The sequence below is a fragment of the Marmota marmota genome, unplaced genomic scaffold, assembly GCF_001458135.2.
Source record: "Marmota marmota marmota unplaced genomic scaffold, marMar, whole genome shotgun sequence".
Classification (NCBI taxonomy): Eukaryota; Metazoa; Chordata; class Mammalia; order Rodentia; family Sciuridae; genus Marmota; species Marmota marmota.
In genome coordinates, this window is record NW_026000019.1 from 28,339,143 (window position 1) to 28,356,619 (window position 17,477).

At 38.8% G+C, this 17,477-nt stretch overlaps 1 protein-coding gene across 5 annotated transcripts in view; it reads left to right on the plus strand.

Annotated features, from left to right (window-relative positions):
- The window catches only part of Dcaf8 (DDB1 and CUL4 associated factor 8), a 47,157-nt gene that overhangs the window by 10,985 nt on the left and 18,695 nt on the right, over positions 1 to 17,477 (plus strand). For all 5 annotated transcript variants that reach the window (XM_015492005.2, XM_015492009.2, XM_015492008.2 and 2 more), the window contains 4 exons: positions 8,136 to 8,210; positions 10,528 to 11,198; positions 12,687 to 12,827; positions 14,405 to 14,499. In XM_015492005.2, the coding sequence (XP_015347491.1) occupies positions 8,162 to 8,210; positions 10,528 to 11,198; positions 12,687 to 12,827; positions 14,405 to 14,499 (956 nt within the window). In that variant the 5' untranslated portion in view covers positions 8,136 to 8,161. The remainder of the gene's footprint in view (positions 1 to 8,135; positions 8,211 to 10,527; positions 11,199 to 12,686; positions 12,828 to 14,404; positions 14,500 to 17,477) is intronic.

Below are 17,477 nucleotides of genomic sequence, written 5' to 3' on the forward strand. Positions count from 1 at the left end.
CCTTCCCCCCCCCTTCCTTCCTTTCCTTTTTTTCTGTTTTGTTTGAGACAGGGTCTCATGAAGTGCCCAGGCTGGCCTGGAACTTTCAGTCCTACCTCAGCCTCCCATTTAGCTAGGGTTATAGGCATGCAGCAGTATTGCCTCCAGCTATTGACTATACTTTTTAATTAAATCAACTCTGCCTGTCATCTACTTCTCATATTTTCTTGAGCCTGTCAGCTTCTTAACTTACATGTTGTTGCTCATTCTGCACCTTCAGAATATCTTTTTTTTCTCAACTCTACCCATTGAAATCCTATCCTTTCTTTAAAGCTCTTTTTGAAAGTTAATTTCTGGTGGAAGCTTCTCCTTCTCCTTGAAACTAATATAATCTTTTCCTCTGTTCAACTGTAACATTTTTATTTTTTTAAAAGTGATATACTTGTATTATAATTCTATACTTATTTTTAAAAATTGATTATGGCTGCAAAAGGGATTGTGGACACATTGTTTATTTTTATAACCTCTATATTGCACACCAGCATGTTTGTCTACAGATGGGCCACTGGGTGGTGCCAGAGGCCTATAATTTGAATAAAAATGGGTACTATGATGAGCCTGTATACAATTGGATTTTCTTCTGTTGTCAAATCTTGAACAGTAGAAACGGAAATTAATTTCCCTGATCCAGCTTGTCAGAGGAGACTATTGATTATTCAACCCCTCCAAGTGTTTACTAGAAAGTAACCTAAAGTTCTGTCTCCCTTTAAACATGTTTTATACAGCATGAGTTCAAGCTTCTTTGGGGTCGTCCTTTGAATTTACATGCCAGAGGTTCTCTGTCTGATTAATAAACATTGTATTGTTAGAGTGTAGCTAGCAGCAGAGTAAAAAATTGGCTTGGAGAAGTATTTGTTATGAAGCAGAAAAATATTAAGGAAAGAAAAATGAATTTAAAATGAGCCATTGCATTTTGAAAACAAAAATTTGGGGTAAGGAAAGTAGGGCTAGTTGATACCAGATGGACTGTGGAGCCTAGAAAAGCAAATTTGTACTTTGGATGGAGATCAGCCCTGAACATCTGTTTAGTTATAAGTGATAGGGCACATCTGTCCTCTCAAGAGGAACCAGGGACTGTATGACTCTCAGTATTTTTGTACCATCATCTTTCAGTTTCAGAGGAAGTTCTAAAACCTTGCTTCATTGAAATATGGATGTTTCTGTAGGAAAGTTGGGCAGTTGAATTGCAGAATGAGTCATGGACTGGACTGAGAATACTGGGATTATGTAAGTTATAAGAATTGACTGAGTTCAAGTCTTAGTAAAGGGACTAACGACAGTCCAGTAGTATTAAATATGTTGATGTTTCCATTAGGCTCCAGGTCATATAAAGTTATCAGACCAGTTTTTATAAGGCCCTAGATGCCAAAGGACTTAAAATGAACTAGAAGTAAATTTAAAAAAATAAAAAGCACAAACATACAGGTGCTGGGGATATAGCTTAGTGATAGAACATGTGCTTAGCACACAAAAGGGCTGGTTTTGATCTCTAGCACCAATAAATAAACAAACATACAAGTCAGTAGTACAATTGCTAGAAAAACTTTGATCTACTTTTAGCCTCTGATATTTTTAGTTATCACCACAACAATAGGGTTGGAGATTTTTTTTTATGTAATTCAGATTCATCTTACAAGTCACATGCTTGCTGTTAAATCACAAAGTGGCTTTGGTTGCAGCAAAAAATCCTTCTGGCACTTTTCAAGTGAGAGGACCTGACATTTTGTTCTCATGTACTGTGATATATTGACTACTTTAGTCAACTTACATTAATAATCACAGCCTTGAGAATTTTCTGTTTTTAATTGTTGAATATTATCTATTATATAACAAGATCATGACTTTTTTTTTTTTTTTTTAATCTTCACCAGTCTCCTCCCATTCTTCTCACTTTCTTTTTTTTGTACCAGGGATTGAACTCAGGGGCACTCAACCACTGACACATCCCCAGCCCTATTTTGTATTTTATTTACAGACAGGTTCTCACTGAGTTGTGTTTAGTACCTTGCTATTGCTGCGGCTGGCTTTGAACACCAGATCCTCCTGTCTCAGCCTCCCTAGCTGCTGCACTCCGTACCAATGTACTCTTTATCCCTACAGTTTTATCTTTCCCAGAAAGTACCATAAATGGAATTGTATATATTACATAACTGAGTCTGGTTTTTTGCACTTATTATAATGCGATATTCATGTTGCTTCTTGGGGTGGGAAGGTTACCTGGAGTGGGATTCCTGGTTTGTATGGTATGTTTTCCTTAATAAGAAATTTCCAAAACGTTTTTCAAATTACTGTTCTATGTTTCTATAAGCATTGTATGAAAGTTCCAGTTGTTAAATTTATTGTTAGTACTTGATATAAATTTTCCTCATTATTTAAATATTTTTAATCATTCTGATAGGTGTTTAGTGGATTCTCATTGTGGGTTTTTTTTGGGGTGTGGGGAGTGTTTGTTTTTTGTAGTACTGGGATTGAATCCAGAAGCTTTTTACCACTGAGCTACATCCCCAGACGTTTTTATTTTTTATTTTAAGACATGGTCTCACTAAATTGCTTAGAGCCTTGCTAAGTTGCTGTGGCCTTGAACTTGTGATACTCCTTCCTCAGTCTCCCAAGCCACTGGGATTACAGGCATGCACCACTGTGCCTGGCCTCATTGTGGTTTTAATTTATATTTCTCTAATAATGTTAAGAATTAACTCCTTCTCAAGTTACTACTATTTAGTTATAAGAGTTTAAAAATGCATTATGATTATCATTCTTTATCAGTCATGTTTTCTGGATATTATCATCTAAAACTTGGCTTTTCTGTGGGTGGGGGGGTGGTGGCACCAGGGATTGAACATTGAGCCACATCCCCAGCCAGGGTTTGGTTTGGTTTGGTTTGGTTTTGAGACAGGGTCTCACTAAGTTGCTTAGGGCTTAGTTCTGAGAAGGGCTTTGAACTTGAAGTTGCCTCAGCCTTCTGAGTGGCTGGGATTACAGATGGGTATCACCCAGCTTTGAAGAGATTTTAATTTTGATATGTCCAATTTATTAATTTTTCTTTTATGCTTGTATTCTGTTCTAAGAAACAGTTGCCTAACTGAGGGCCACAAGGTAATCATCTTTGTCTTGTTCTGGAAATTGTATTGTTTTAACTTCTACATTTAGGTCTGTGATTTCTTTAATGTGTGTGTGTGTGTGTGTGTTGGATGCTTGGGCTTGAACCCAGGGCCTTTTGCATGCTAAGCACATGGTCTACCATTGAACTACACCCCAGCCTAGAATCCATTTTGAGTTAGTTTTTGCATATTGTGCAGTGTATGGGTTAAGGAGTTTTTATTTGTTCCCTTTTTTGTTTGTTTGTTTTTTCCCCTCTCTTTCTTTTTTGCTTTGGATATCCAGTGGTTCTATCATACATAGATTCTTGTGCGAGGGAAAGTAGCCCCAGAGACGTTTGGGGCTTCTATAAAGTCCTCTTATCCAATATATAAACTCCTCTTCTGCATGGTTTTTAGTTAATATTTTATATAGTTGGCTAAAAATGTAAGGCCTTATTAAGGCATAAAAAAATAGGCCACTGGAGTTTCTTAGTGAAATTAAAATGATACCTGGGTCTTTTTTCTCCATCGTCCACTAGTTTACTCTTTAACCTTCAGTTTGGTAGGGGTTATGGCTATTTTTAGAGTACAGGCAGGAGAGCTAATCTAATTAAACTCCTCCAGCTACCTGGGGCAGTGAACTCATCAGCTTTTCTAAGCCCAGCATGGTTTGCTCTGGACTGGACATACGTGGATATTGATAAAAGTAGAAACAGTGGATTTGGGGGGTGGGGTATGTAATGCATTGAAGAATGAAGAAGAGTCAGACTGGTGATGCACACCTGTAACCCCACCTACTGGGGGCGGGGCTGAGATGGGAGAACTGCAATTTCAAGGAAAATCTGGGCATTTTAGTGAAACCTTGTCTCAAAATAAAAAAGGATTCAGGGTATAGCTCAATGGTAGCATACCTTTGAGTTCAATCCCCAGTACTGGGGGAGGGGGGGCGTGAAGTAGTGTGAGTTTGAGTCAAATGTCCCAAACTTCAGATTATAAGGTTGTATTTGTTGGTGAGTGCAAAAAATTCTAGAGTGGCTCCTATACTTGAGCCTAGGGCACAGACACAGTATCTCTGCCTGCTTTAATTTTGATAGCATTTTAAATAGCTCATAACAAACTACTTTAGACTGGTGCCTTAAACAACAGAAATTCATTTTTTCAGTTCTGAAGGCTCCAAATCAAAAGATTGAAGTGCCAACATGATTGGTATCTGCTGAAGGCTTTCTTCCTCTCTTGTACATGTAAACCTTATCTCTGTGTCCTAACATGGCAGTGGGGAGACAGAACTCTCTGGTGTCTCTTATAAAGACATCTTGTTGTGTGGGCCTCAGCTGTGACTTCATCTAAACCTAATTATATTCCATAGTCTCCTTATCTAAATACTACCATGTTGGGAGTTATTCCTTCCACATATGAATGGGGGGGGGGGATAGATAGAACTCAATTGTAGTTACTGTACTTTCTGCACTAGAGTTGAACTGGTTTTTTCATTTTGATAGATTAAAGTGTCTCTAAATTGCTGAGGCTGGCCTTGAAATCACAGTCCTCCTTTCTCAACCTCCCCAGCCTGTAGGATTACAGGCATGTGCCATCACATGCGGCTTTTGATTAAAATTCATATTCTAAGAATAACAACTCATTCCAATAGTGGTTGTGTTTTATTATTGTCGTCATATCTTGACTTTCTAGAGAAGTGGTCCCATGAAATTGGAATTAATGCACTTAAGAGGTGAAAGATGACCCAGTGATATACAGGAAAAGAATGTTGAAATATCTATTAGGTATTTATCCTAGAAAAGTTATCTGAATATTTAGTGAGAGTTGACAGTATATCAACACATATTGGGCGTTTATGCTCAAATTTTTCGCTGAGAGAGATTCATGAAGTTTGGAGACCACTGCTCCAGAGTACCCTTTTGCAGAAGTTATAAAATTCAACTTATCTATACCATCTCTGGAATTACTATAGGTAGAGGGTCCCTTATATGAAATGCTTGAGACCAGAAGTGTTTCACATTTCAGAGTTTTTCAAATTTTGGAATATTTGTATAGATTTTACTGGTTGAGCATCTCTAATAGGATGAAAATCTGAAGTGCTCTGAAATCTAAAACTTTTTGATTATAATGTCAGAGCTCAAAAAATATTAGATTTTGGACACCCACCCCCCCAGGGATTGAACCCAGGAACGCTTAACCACTGAGCCACGTTACCAGTCCTTTTTTTTTTTTTTTTTTTAATAGCTAGAGAAAATAAAGTTCAAAGAAGATTCAATACCTCATGTGAGGGCATGAAGTATGCTAAATGGCTTGGCTCACATACTGAAATCCTGGACTTCTGGTTTTTTAGTCTAGGAATGATTTTACTAAACTCTGGCTTCTGTCTGTTAACTCAGTGATTAAACAGGGTTGACCTAAGTTTCTTTTTTTTTTTTTCCCTTGGATACTGAGAATTGAACTCAGGCGCACTCAACCCCTGAGCCACATCCCCAGCCCTGTTTTGCATTTTATTTACAGACAGGGTCCCACTGAGTTACTTACTGCCTCTCTAAGTTGCTGAGGCTGGCTTTGAAAGCTGTCCTTGAGTCAGCCTCCCCAGCTGCTGGGATTACAGGCGTGTGCCACTGCACCCAGCTTGACCTAAGTATTCACAGGGTTTTTGCTTTTTGAATTTAGCAATAAATTCTAACAGCTATTTTCCTCTAAGAGAAGATTTGTTTTTGAAAGAACCTTAAGCCAGGTCCCACCAAAACTACTCCATAACCTCTTGGTATAAGTTGAACTTCCTGGCTCCCTCTTTCCCACATCTCAGAGCTGGGTATGAATATAGTCTCTGGCTGTTCCTGACCATGGAGTTGGAAAAGCAAATATGTGTTTTAGAGCAGATATGACTCTATATAAAGTTCAGGCAGTTTGGACTATTGTAGAAGTTGATTAGTTTTGAGAAAGATTCTCTGGAGCTGTCTTTCTAGATTCTTATCTGGGAGTGGATAATAGTAGGGTGAGAAGTATGATACGGTAAGCAGTTTTAATTCCGGGGTAGAAAAATATCATATCATATCCATTCCCAGTTGACCACAAGACTGTATTGCTCATACCTTTAGTTTTTAATCTTCGTAAAGTAGTACAGTTATTTTCCCCATGTCATAGGACTTTTGCAATTAATATAATCAGTTTTACACCAGTTATGGGGGAGAAGATACTGCTAAGATGCTAAAGAATATAAACAGAGACTATTGAGAAGGAAAAGCAAGTGCTGTGTTAGGAATGCCGTACAGAAATATACACTTCAAAGTTAGAGGAGAAAAACAGCCTGCTTACAAATGGCTCTTCACTGTTTTCTTTATGTGGCTTCACATGTTCTTTTAGTTGGCATTGTCTTTTACCATCTCCCATCCAGGTGTCTTTTCCTTATATTTAACTTCAGCCCTGTTCTTGCAGTATTCCTACTCCCCAACCCTGCCCTACAGTGAGCAGTCTTTGTGCAGCTGTCTCTTGGCAGAGGATACTTTTTATGAAGCAGCATGGGTTTCTGTAGAGGAGAGTAGGGGATAAAGATAAGGATGGGAGCCGGGCACAGAGGTGCACCCTGTAATCCCAGCAGCTTGGAAGGCTGAGACAGGAGAATCATGAGTTCAAAGTCAAATCTCTTCAACTTCAAGGCACTAAGCAACTCCATGAGACCCTGTCTCTAAATAAAATATAAAATAGGGCTGGAGTTGTGGCACAGTGGTCAGGTACCCCTGGGTTTAATTCTTGGTATCAAAAAAAAAAAAAAAAAAAGATAATTGTTATGGGAATGAAAGGGCTGTTGAAAGATTAGAGGCCAGTGTGCCTGGGCCCAAGGACTGGGGTCATAATCATACTTTGTCTTTTACCAGTGCCTTTTGTCCAAGGCCCTGAAAGGGCTTAACAAAATTCTGGTCTGAATAACATTATTCTTTACTCTTTGAAATTTGCTAGAGGTGGCAGTAAGGCCCTGGGGTGCGGGTGGGAATGATCGTGCTATAGTGGCAAAAGGAAATAAGCTAGATAGCCTGGTTCCTAGTTAGAATTTTGCCAGAATGACAAGTCAGATGAAAGTTGTTGGTATTAGGTGAAAGTTTGCCATTGTTTAAAATGAACTGAGGTGGTTTAATGGAAATGCCCTTTTCTTTCCCACCTTTGTACATGGTGACTGTTAGTCCTAAAAGGGGGAAAATTTTAAGAGATTTTTCTTAGGAGTCTTAAGTGCTCTTGAGTTCAAGAATTAGAAGATGGGGCTGGGGATGTGGCTCAAGCGGTAGCGCCCTCGCCTGGCATGCGTGCAGCCCGGGTTTGATCCTCAGCACCACATACAAACAAAGATGTGTGTCCGCCGAAAACTAAGAAATAATAATTAAAAAAAAAAAAAAAAGTTACTTTAAAAAAAAAGAATAAGAAGCTGTGAGTATCTATGTTTGTACTAAGCTTGAAACTAGGAGTCTTGAGTGAACATAAAGCCCAAGTTCAGTAATTAACAAGAGCTTGATTTATACTGTTTATTTCTGTATAAAATGATATTCAGAATCTGACTCACCTTTTCATGTTATGAAAATAAGAGTTTTACAGAGTTTGTGGATACATATGAATATTGCTTAAAACAGAATACCCTTGTCTACAGGAAAGTGCTGAAGCTAGCTTTCTGTGTTGAGTTGAGGCTCTTTGCCTGCAGTACCCTATCATTTGATTTGTGCCTGCTGTTTCAGGTTTTCGGTTCTTTCTTACCCATCTGAAAAAAAACTGCCAGTTATTCAGTGAATAAGGTAAAGAGATGGCAGTTGACTTCCCCAAATTTGTTCCTTTTTGGAGTAGACACAGGGGGAAAAAATCCTGACATGCTTTTCTGTAGCTGAGAAGCCCTGTTAAGCACACATAACAAAAATCATTTTTATAAAACTGACAAAGTCTATACATTGTTAAATTTCTTTGCCCCTTTTGTAGTCTTTCTGAGGTTAATTGTTTTCTAATTGTTTCATTTTCTTCCTCTCCCAAATCCAGGCTGGCTATAGCAAACATCATTCAAGATGTCCAGCAAAGGAAGCAGCACAGATGGCAAAACAGACTTAGCTAATGGTAAGGGGCCAAAATGAAGGTGAAGCTATTTTTACTATGAACTGAGGTCCTCCTCCCTGCAAGACATGGGAGGATTTTTGTGGGGGAAGAAACCCTTCTTGGGTTGTTTTCAGTATAGGGAAACATATTATCTGGTACTTTTTTTCCTTCAAATTTTTGTTTTCAGAAAAGCAATAACATGTCAAGAGGTTTAGAATTCTGAAAGGCTGTACAGGTAGGCTGAACCTAGGAAATGCTATTAATGAAGGAGAAAAACAAGAGACCTAATTGATGATGGGAACAGGGGGATTTTGGGGAAAGATGAGGTTCTCCAGTTATATTGAGAAGTCTCTTTCCATGGTAAATAAGAGTTTCTTCATTAGAGGTATTAGATAAGAGATGAAGTTACCAGGCTGGGGATATAGCTCAGTGATAAAGTGCATGCTTAGCATGTGTAAAGCCCTGAGTTCAGTACCTGGTGCCAAAATAAAATAAAAAAATGAAGTTACAACCCTAACCAATGAGGATTGGGCCTGCCTTCCTTTTTTTCCCTCCCCTCCTTTTTCACTAGGATTAGTTGAAAGGCACAGAGTTCCAGAGGGATTTAAGTTAAACTATTGATTTGGAGCTTGGTCATTAGTTTAGATCAGGGATTGGCAAATTATAACCTACAAGCCAAAGCCACTCTGCCACTTATTTTTGTAAAAGTTTTATATCCATTCATTTATGTGGTGTCCATGGATTGTTTTTGTTCTAATGGGGTTGAATAGCTGCGAGAGTGCCATACGATCTGCAGATACTAACATTTTTGCTGTCTGGCCCTTTACAGAAGAAATTTGCCAACTCCTGAACTAGATCATGATCATTGACAGTTGTGGCCTTGTTGCTGAGTGTGTAATACATTCTGGCCCTTGTATTAATGTGGTAGGACTTTCAGAGTCTGAATTTGTTAATATTAATAATTTCTAAGAGTTTTGGTGTTTTATTTTTCCTCTGCCCACATATTTGTTAGGTGTGGTGTTTTTAATCCCTTCTTAGCACTTCCCAGCTCAAGCTCCAATTGCATTTCAAACTATATCTCTTTAACTTTTGAAGGATTGGAGGGCAGTGGGAATTGAACCCAGGGGTTCTTTACCACTGAGGCACATGCCCAGCCCTTTTAATTTTTTTATTTTGAGACAGGGTCTTGCTCAGTTGTTTAGGGCCTTGCTGAGTTGCTGGAGCATATGTAACAGTCTCAGCAAATGTGGTTCTGTTATTTTTCCCTTTTCGCTCCAACTCCTATCCCAGTTGATTTTCACACTGTGCTCTCAGTTGAGGTGCTTCTATGTCACCCATCCTTCCATCAAAACAAAGCATTTGTATTGTTATGTGTTTTATGTACTGGATTTTGTCTAGAAGTTCCATTTCTTCAAGGATCTTCACAAATTACTGCCCTAAGCCAGATGGCTAGTCAGTAAGGTGCTCCAGTTTTAAATCCCTAAACATCAATATTGCAATATTAAACATCATATTGGAATCAAAGGCTGATCTGTCTTCCCCTAACAAGTTTTAGGTCTGGCAAGATAAAATTTGTAGTCATCTGAGGAAATATTTCTTTTTTAGTTGTAGTTGGATACAATACCTTTATTTTATTTATTTATTTTTATGTGGTGCTGAGGATCAAACCCAGGGCCTTGCACGTGCTAGGCAAGCGCTCTACTGCTGAGCCATACTCCCAACCCTCTCAACAACTTTTTTTTGTTTCAGGGGTACTGGGAATTAAACCCAGGGCCTCATGCATGTTAAGCAAACACTCTGCCACGGAGCTACATCCCTAGCCCTTTTTAAAGACATGTCTTACTAAGTTACCCAGACTAGCCTCCAATTTGGAATTCTTCTGCCTCCGTCTCCTAAGTCCCTAGGATTACAGGTGTGTGCCACTGTACCCAGTTGGAGATTTTCTTATAGACATTCTAATTATTTGCTGCAACTAATGGATGTCTATCCAACAGGACAGAGCCTAAGTGGTTGCATCAGGCACACTTTTGTATAATATGCCAATGCTTAGCCTCTCAAGAACTTATTATAGATTGTTCTGTAGTTCTTTGCTTTTATTGAAGTTCATTTATGTGTGTGTTGCTTTGATCTTAATTTTTTCAATTTCTGTTCTTTATAAGATTTCCTTTCAGAAGTACTCTTTATAAGCATTTATAATGGAAACACTTTGACTGAAGTTTGTTTCTTAGTCTTTTGATGTAATGGTTTCTTACAGTGGGAATTCCCTCTGATAACTAACTATGCTAATCCTGTTTCCTTATTTTTGCCTCTCACCTATTGATTCTTCATCAATGTGCAGGAAGCCTGTCTAGCAGTCCAGAGGAGATGTCTGGAGCTGAAGAGGGAAGAGAGACATCCTCAGGCATTGAAGTAGAGGCCTCAGACCTGAGTTTAAGCTTGACTGGGGATGATGGTGGCCCCAATCGCACCAGTACAGAAAGTCGAGGCACAGACACAGAAAGCTCAGGTGAAGAAAAGGACTCTGACAGCATGGAGGACACTGGCCATTACTCCATCAATGATGAAAACCGAGTTCGTGACCGCTCAGAGGAAGAGGAAGAGGAAGAAGAGGAGGAAGAACAACAACCTCGGCGCCGTGTACAACGAAAGCGAGCTAACCGTGACCAGGACTCATCAGACGATGAGCGGGCCTTGGAGGATTGGGTGTCCTCAGAGACAACAGCCCTGCCCCGACCTCGATGGCAGGCCCTCCCTGCCCTTCGGGAACGGGAGCTGGGTTCAAGTGCCCGCTTTGTGTATGAAGCCTGTGGGGCAAGAGTCTTTGTACAGAGGTTCCGCCTGCAGCATGGGCTTGAGGGCCATACTGGTTGTGTCAATACCCTGCACTTTAACCAGCGCGGCACCTGGCTGGCCAGTGGCAGCGATGACCTGAAGGTGGTAGTGTGGGATTGGGTACGGCGGCAGCCAGTACTGGACTTCGAGAGTGGCCACAAAAGTAATGTCTTTCAGGTGAGGCAAGGATTCATAATAGCAACTGAGAGAATCAGACATGAATCAGACAAATCTGAGTTGCTGCTTAAGAGTGGAAGCTGAAAGTGAGTTTTGGTAGGAATTAGACATCAGGACTCTACATTGGTTCCCTTAATGACACTGAAGGCCCATGGTAACTTTTTATTTCCTTGCATGTAAGCATCAGAAGCTTCATTATAGGTTCTTGGAACTTATCAGGAAAATATTATAGATGCTATGGTAGAAGGTAATATAGTATTAAGAGCATAGGCTCTTGAACCAAACTGCCTAGATTCAAATTCTGGCCCTAACATGTAATAACTATGTGAAGCTGAGCAAGTTATTTAACTTGTAAGATGGAACTGAGAGGAGAAAGAATTATGAGGATTAAATAACAGTTGATAGGCTAGGAGTGTAGTTTGGTGGTAGAGTTCTTGGCTAGAATGTGTGAGGCTTTGGGTTCTAGCCCCAGCACTACCAAAAAAAAAAAAAAAAGTAGCAAAAACAATGGAAGCTAAGCACTTAGAACCATGGCTGATACTTAATAACATTTGCTAGAAACTAGCTAAGATTGTTATTATTCCTTGGAGATTTTACTCCTTTGCCCCGTCCTCCATATTAATATTAGCTCTTCATCCATAAATTTGTTCTTTTTCTTTTTCCCTATATTTCATAATTTCCTTTTCCTTTGTGGCAAAATTCGTTTGCTTTCTGAATATTTCTTACTTTCTCTCCTATTAGGTACATTCACATTAGCTTTTTTTTTTTTAGAGAGAGAGAGAATTTTAATATTTATTTTTTAGTTTTCGGCGGACTCAACATCTTTGTTTGTTTGTATGTGGTGCTGAGGATTGAACCCGGGCCGCACCCATGCCAGGCGAGCGCGCTACCGCTTGAGCCACATCCCTAGCCCCTCACATGAGCTTTTAATCATGTACTACCTCACCCTTACAGAGTCACTGAAATTTCCCTTTACATCAGAGGAAGTTTTTTCTATCACTTTTCTTTAACTCCTAGATGAAATTAGGTTTATTCAGCTGTATGAATAGAAAAGCACCAGGCACAGTGGTGCACGTCTGTAATCCCAGCCACTTGAAGCAAGATTGCCCAAGTTCAAGGCCAGCATGGGCAACTTAGTGAAACCCTCAGCAACTTAACAAGACCCTGTCTCAAAATTTTTTTAAAAAAGGGGCGTGGCGGGGTCTGAGATGCTTGCGTAGCATACACAAAGTCCTGGACTCAATCCCCAGCATTTCAAAAGAAAAAAAAAATGTTAAAAAAGGCTGGGAGCAAAATTTAGTGGTAAAGCACACCTGGCTTTAATCTCTAGTACCCCCCAAAAAACAAAAAAGAGTAGGAAAGCTACATCTAGCTTTCATGCAAGAAAAAAGTGTGAACTTGGGTCATCATCTCATTTTTTTACTCTTACATTCGTCTTTTCAAATTTCTTATGTATCTTTTTTTTTTTTTTAATTCTTAATATTCCAGGCCAAATTCCTTCCCAATAGTGGTGATTCCACCCTGGCGATGTGTGCCCGGGATGGGCAGGTTCGGGTAGCAGAACTGTCTGCCACACAGTGCTGCAAGAATACAAAGCGTGTGGCCCAGCACAAGGGAGCATCCCATAAGGTAAGAAGGTCCTTACTCCAAAGTTTGTGAGTGTAAGCTAGATATGGTAGCACATGCCTGTGATTCCAGCTACTTGGGAACCTGAGGCAAGAGGATCGCAAGTTCAAGTCCAACCTAGTCAACTTAGCAAGACCCTTTTTCAAAATAAAAAGGGTTATCAATGCAACTTGGTGATAGGGCACCCTGGGTTAACCCCCCAGAACTGCACAGAATAGTGAAAAAAAAAAAAAAAAAAGTTTGTGAGTCCAAATCCTTTATGGATATCAGCCATTATCACCCTTTTCTCTACCCATTGTGTTCCTTTTGTTATGGTCATCTGCCTCACCTTTTTCAGTGCTAAGATTGGTTAAGAAGGGAGCAAAAAAACCAACCCAAGCAAAGTATAAAGTATATCATTGGTCAGATCACATACTTATAGCATTCCGTTGATTATATCTCGCTCCTAAGCTGAGCTATGGTTGGTTTGGAGATCCTTGAGGTCTCATGCTTTCCAAACCCCTTAAGGTTATTCTGATTGTTTTTAGAACATTTCTAACAGTCCCAGAGTGCTAGTAGTTGGTTCCTCAAATGTTAGAGCTCCAGCTTCTCTGCTTACAACTCAAACTCACAAGTTGCACTATTTCTGGAAGCCACATTTAGAGCTGTGAATATAGGCCAAATGGTCACGGTGGTAGCTAGTAAGGAACTAAGAGCTGTCCAGTCTCAGGGTAGGTATTATGTTTTTCCATGTCATCAAAAGAGGATGGTTTAAAAAAAAAAAAAAAAAAAAAATTGTACTCTCTTCTTTCAAACCCTAATATGTAGCATCCTTTTCCAATTCAGATGCTTCAGGAAACGTGAAAATCACCTATTTCTTAAACCTTTCCCTGACCCACTAGATAACTACTTTTTAGAAGTAGGATGTAGGGAATGAAGCTTGGAAAAAGAAGAGAACTTGATTGCCATGTTTCTCCATATCTGAAGGCATAGAATTGATTTTTTTTTTAATATTTTTTTAGTTATAGATGGCAATACCTTTATTTATTTACTTTTACGTGGTGCTGAGGATTGAACCCAGTACCTCACATGTGCTAGGCAAGTGCTCTACCACTGAGCTACAACCCCAGCCCATGAAATTGATTTTTGAGAATGAACTTTTCTTGACTGATATTCTCCTTTGGTATCTCTATTTTGATCCTTTGGGACTTAGTTAAAATTGCAAATCATCTGTCTTTTTTGAGTTGTATAGAATAAGCAGACTGTGAATAGTTCACAGAATAAGAGTGAGTGGGGGGCTGGGGTTGAGGGCTCAGCAGTAGAGCGCTTGCCTAGCACATTCAAGGCCCTGGGTTCGATCATCAGTACCACATAGAAAATAAAAGTATTGTGTCCAACTAAAAAATAAATATTAAAAAAAAAAAAAAGAGTGGGGCTTAAGTTATCTCCCTTCCTAGGATTTTACAACAACGGAAAAGGCAGACATTTCTCTTGCTGAGACATTTTATATGCAGCTCTTCCTAAAAGTAAAGGAGTGGGAACTAGCCTGACTATAATTCTGAGCTTTAGAAACCTTATCCCTTTTCCTTTGTCTCCTTCAGTTGGCCCTGGAACCAGACTCTCCCTGTACGTTCCTGTCTGCAGGTGAAGATGCAGTTGTCTTCACTATTGACCTGAGACAAGATCGGCCAGCTTCGTGAGTATAGCAATAATATCTATAAAATTCCATTCCTTGGCCTTGAAAATATTTTTTTTTTCTTTTTCAAAAAATATTTTTAGTTGTAGATGGACACAATGCTTTTATTTAATTTATTTATATGTGGTGCTTAGGATCGAACCCAGTGTCTCACACATGCTAGACAGGCGCTCTACCACTGAGCCATAGGCCCAGCCTGGACTTGAAAATATTTCATGTGTCCCAATAATGCTCAGCTCTCAGGTCCATCAGAATAGTACCTTTGTGTCTATGGTAAGAGATAGTTTAAGGTTTAGAATTCCTTACTTTTTAGCCCTGTTTCTCAGCAGTTTGCTTTCATTTCTCAGATGGTGTTTTTTATATGTGGGCTTTAATAACTTGAACTCATCCTTTCCAGCCACTTAGGTGCCATTCATCTTATTTATAAGAAGCATTACATATTAGTTTAGAGAGACAGGATCATATAAATTTTCAGTTCAGTTTATATTATATACAATCATAAGATAGACCTTGAAAAATATATTGGTAGCTATAGTAGAGTTCTGACATACCACAGCTCATTTGTACATGAATTTGAGACACATAATTTACGTATAAATTATTTTAATTCTGATACCATAGAAAAAAGCACAGCATCTTGTTTGGATATAGGTAGACCTGTCCTAGTTCAAATCTTAACTCAGGCCCTATTAGTTATGACCTATGTAATATTTTGAACCTCAGTTTCTTTGTTTTTACAAATATAATAATATCTACCCTGACTTAATAAACAGATACATTTTAAGAGATTCATAGACAAAATATTAATGCTTCTTGTGTATCCCCCATTTGTGCAAGCGTGCTATCGCTGAGCCACGTCATATATATATATATATACACACACACACACACACACACACACACATACATATATATACCACAAGCCCCGACTTGTTAGTAATTTTGAAAACATTTCCAAACCCTTTTGTATATATTTGTGTACCTAGGTATATACATATATTTATATACTGTCCTCCATAAATGGGCTAATTATATGTATGCATACATGTATACTTTTGCAATTTGCTTTTTTAATATTATAATGTATTTTGGAGGTCTGTGTCAGGCTATAAAAACCTACCTAATTTTAAGTTTTATTTATTTTTGGATGTGGTACTAGGAACTTCAGCACTGAGCTATATCCATAGTACTTTCATTTTTTATTTTGAGACAGGGTCTTGCTGAATCCATAAGGGTTTCACTAAATTGCTGTGGGTGGCCTTGAACTTGCAATCCTCCTGCTTCAGTCTCCTGAGCAAAAGCCTATTTAATTTCTTTTTTTAAGAGCTTTATAGTTACACATAGTAGTTGGGTTCATCCTGACACACTCATACATCCATGGAAATTGATTTTAGTTCATGATTTCCCCCTTTTCCCTCCCCTCCTCCTTTACCTTTCCCACTCTTTTTCCTCTACCAGACTCCTTTCGCTCATTATTAATTTCTGTTTGATTGGTTCTTTGTTATCTTATTCTTCCTTTCCCCTTTTCTTTTTTTTACTCTAATATCCACATATAAGAGAAAATATTCAACCTTTGAGATTCTGAGTTTGGCTTATTTCACTTAGCATGATATTTTCCATTTCCATCCATTTACTGACAAATGCCCTAACTTGTTTTTTCTTTTCTTTCTTCTTTTTTTTTTTTTTGTAGTAGGGATTGAACGTAGGAGCACTGAATCACTGAGCCACATTCATTCCTAGCCCTTTTTTTTTTTTTTTTTTTAATTTTGAGATGGGACTTTGCCAAGTTGCTTAGGGCCTTGCTAAATTGCTGAGGCTGGCTTTGAACTTGGGATCCTCCTGCCTCTGCCTTCCAAGCCACTGGGAATACAGGTGTGTGCCACCATGCCCAGCAGTTTCGTTATTTTTTATGGCTGAGTAGAGCTCCATCATACACACACACACACACACACACACACACACACACACACATATATATATATACCACAATTTCTTAATCCATTCATCTTTTGACAGGCATCTGGGTTGATTCTATAATTTAACAATTGTGAATTGTATTGCTATATACATTGAGGTGGCTGTATTGCTGTAGTGTGCTAATTTTAGATCTTTTGGAAAAATACCAAGGAGTGGGATAGCTGGGTCACATGGTGGTTCCATCCCTAGATTTTTGAGGAATCTCTATACTTCAGCCTACCTAATTTTTAAACATGGCATATGTGTCATAACATTGGTACACCACTGTTTACTTAATCACTGCCTTGTTGATTGATACCTAGATTATTTATTGTCTTTTTTAGATTTAAAAATTATAACAAATTTCATAGTTCAGTACCAATATTAGGAAAGGGATGTCAATGTTTTTATTTTTAAAGAGATATCTTGAAAAAGTTGTCTGGAAGATAGAATTTCAACAGCTGCTTAAATGACGGAAATGTTTCAGGCTTAGGAAAAGGATATGCTGGTTATTCATATACCCTTAAGAAGACGAAGTTTGGGAAATGGTGCTGGGTATATAGTGAAAGGGGAGCTGTGTGGTGACACAGGCCTATAATCCCAGTGACTCAGGAGGCTGAGGTATAAGGCCAACCTCATCAACTTAGTGAGACCCCCGTCTCAAAATAAACAAAAAGTGCTGGGGGTGTAGCTCAGTAGTAAAGTACCCTGGGTTTAATCTCCAGTATCCCATGCCGCCACCACCACCACCACCACCACCCCTCCCCCGCAAAAAAAAAAAAAAAAAAAAATTGCAAACAGAGTGGAAAAGGGAGTAAGCCACTGAGTCAAGGGCTTTGACCCTCTAGTACAGATGATCCCCAAACTTATGATGGCTTGACTTAATGAATTTTTCAACGTTATGATGGTGTGAAAATGATTTTGATTCAGTAGAAATACACTTTAAAACTTGAGATTTTGATCTTTTCCTTTTTTTTTACCTCAACAAATTAAATGTATTGAATACATTTTGAATATAATAG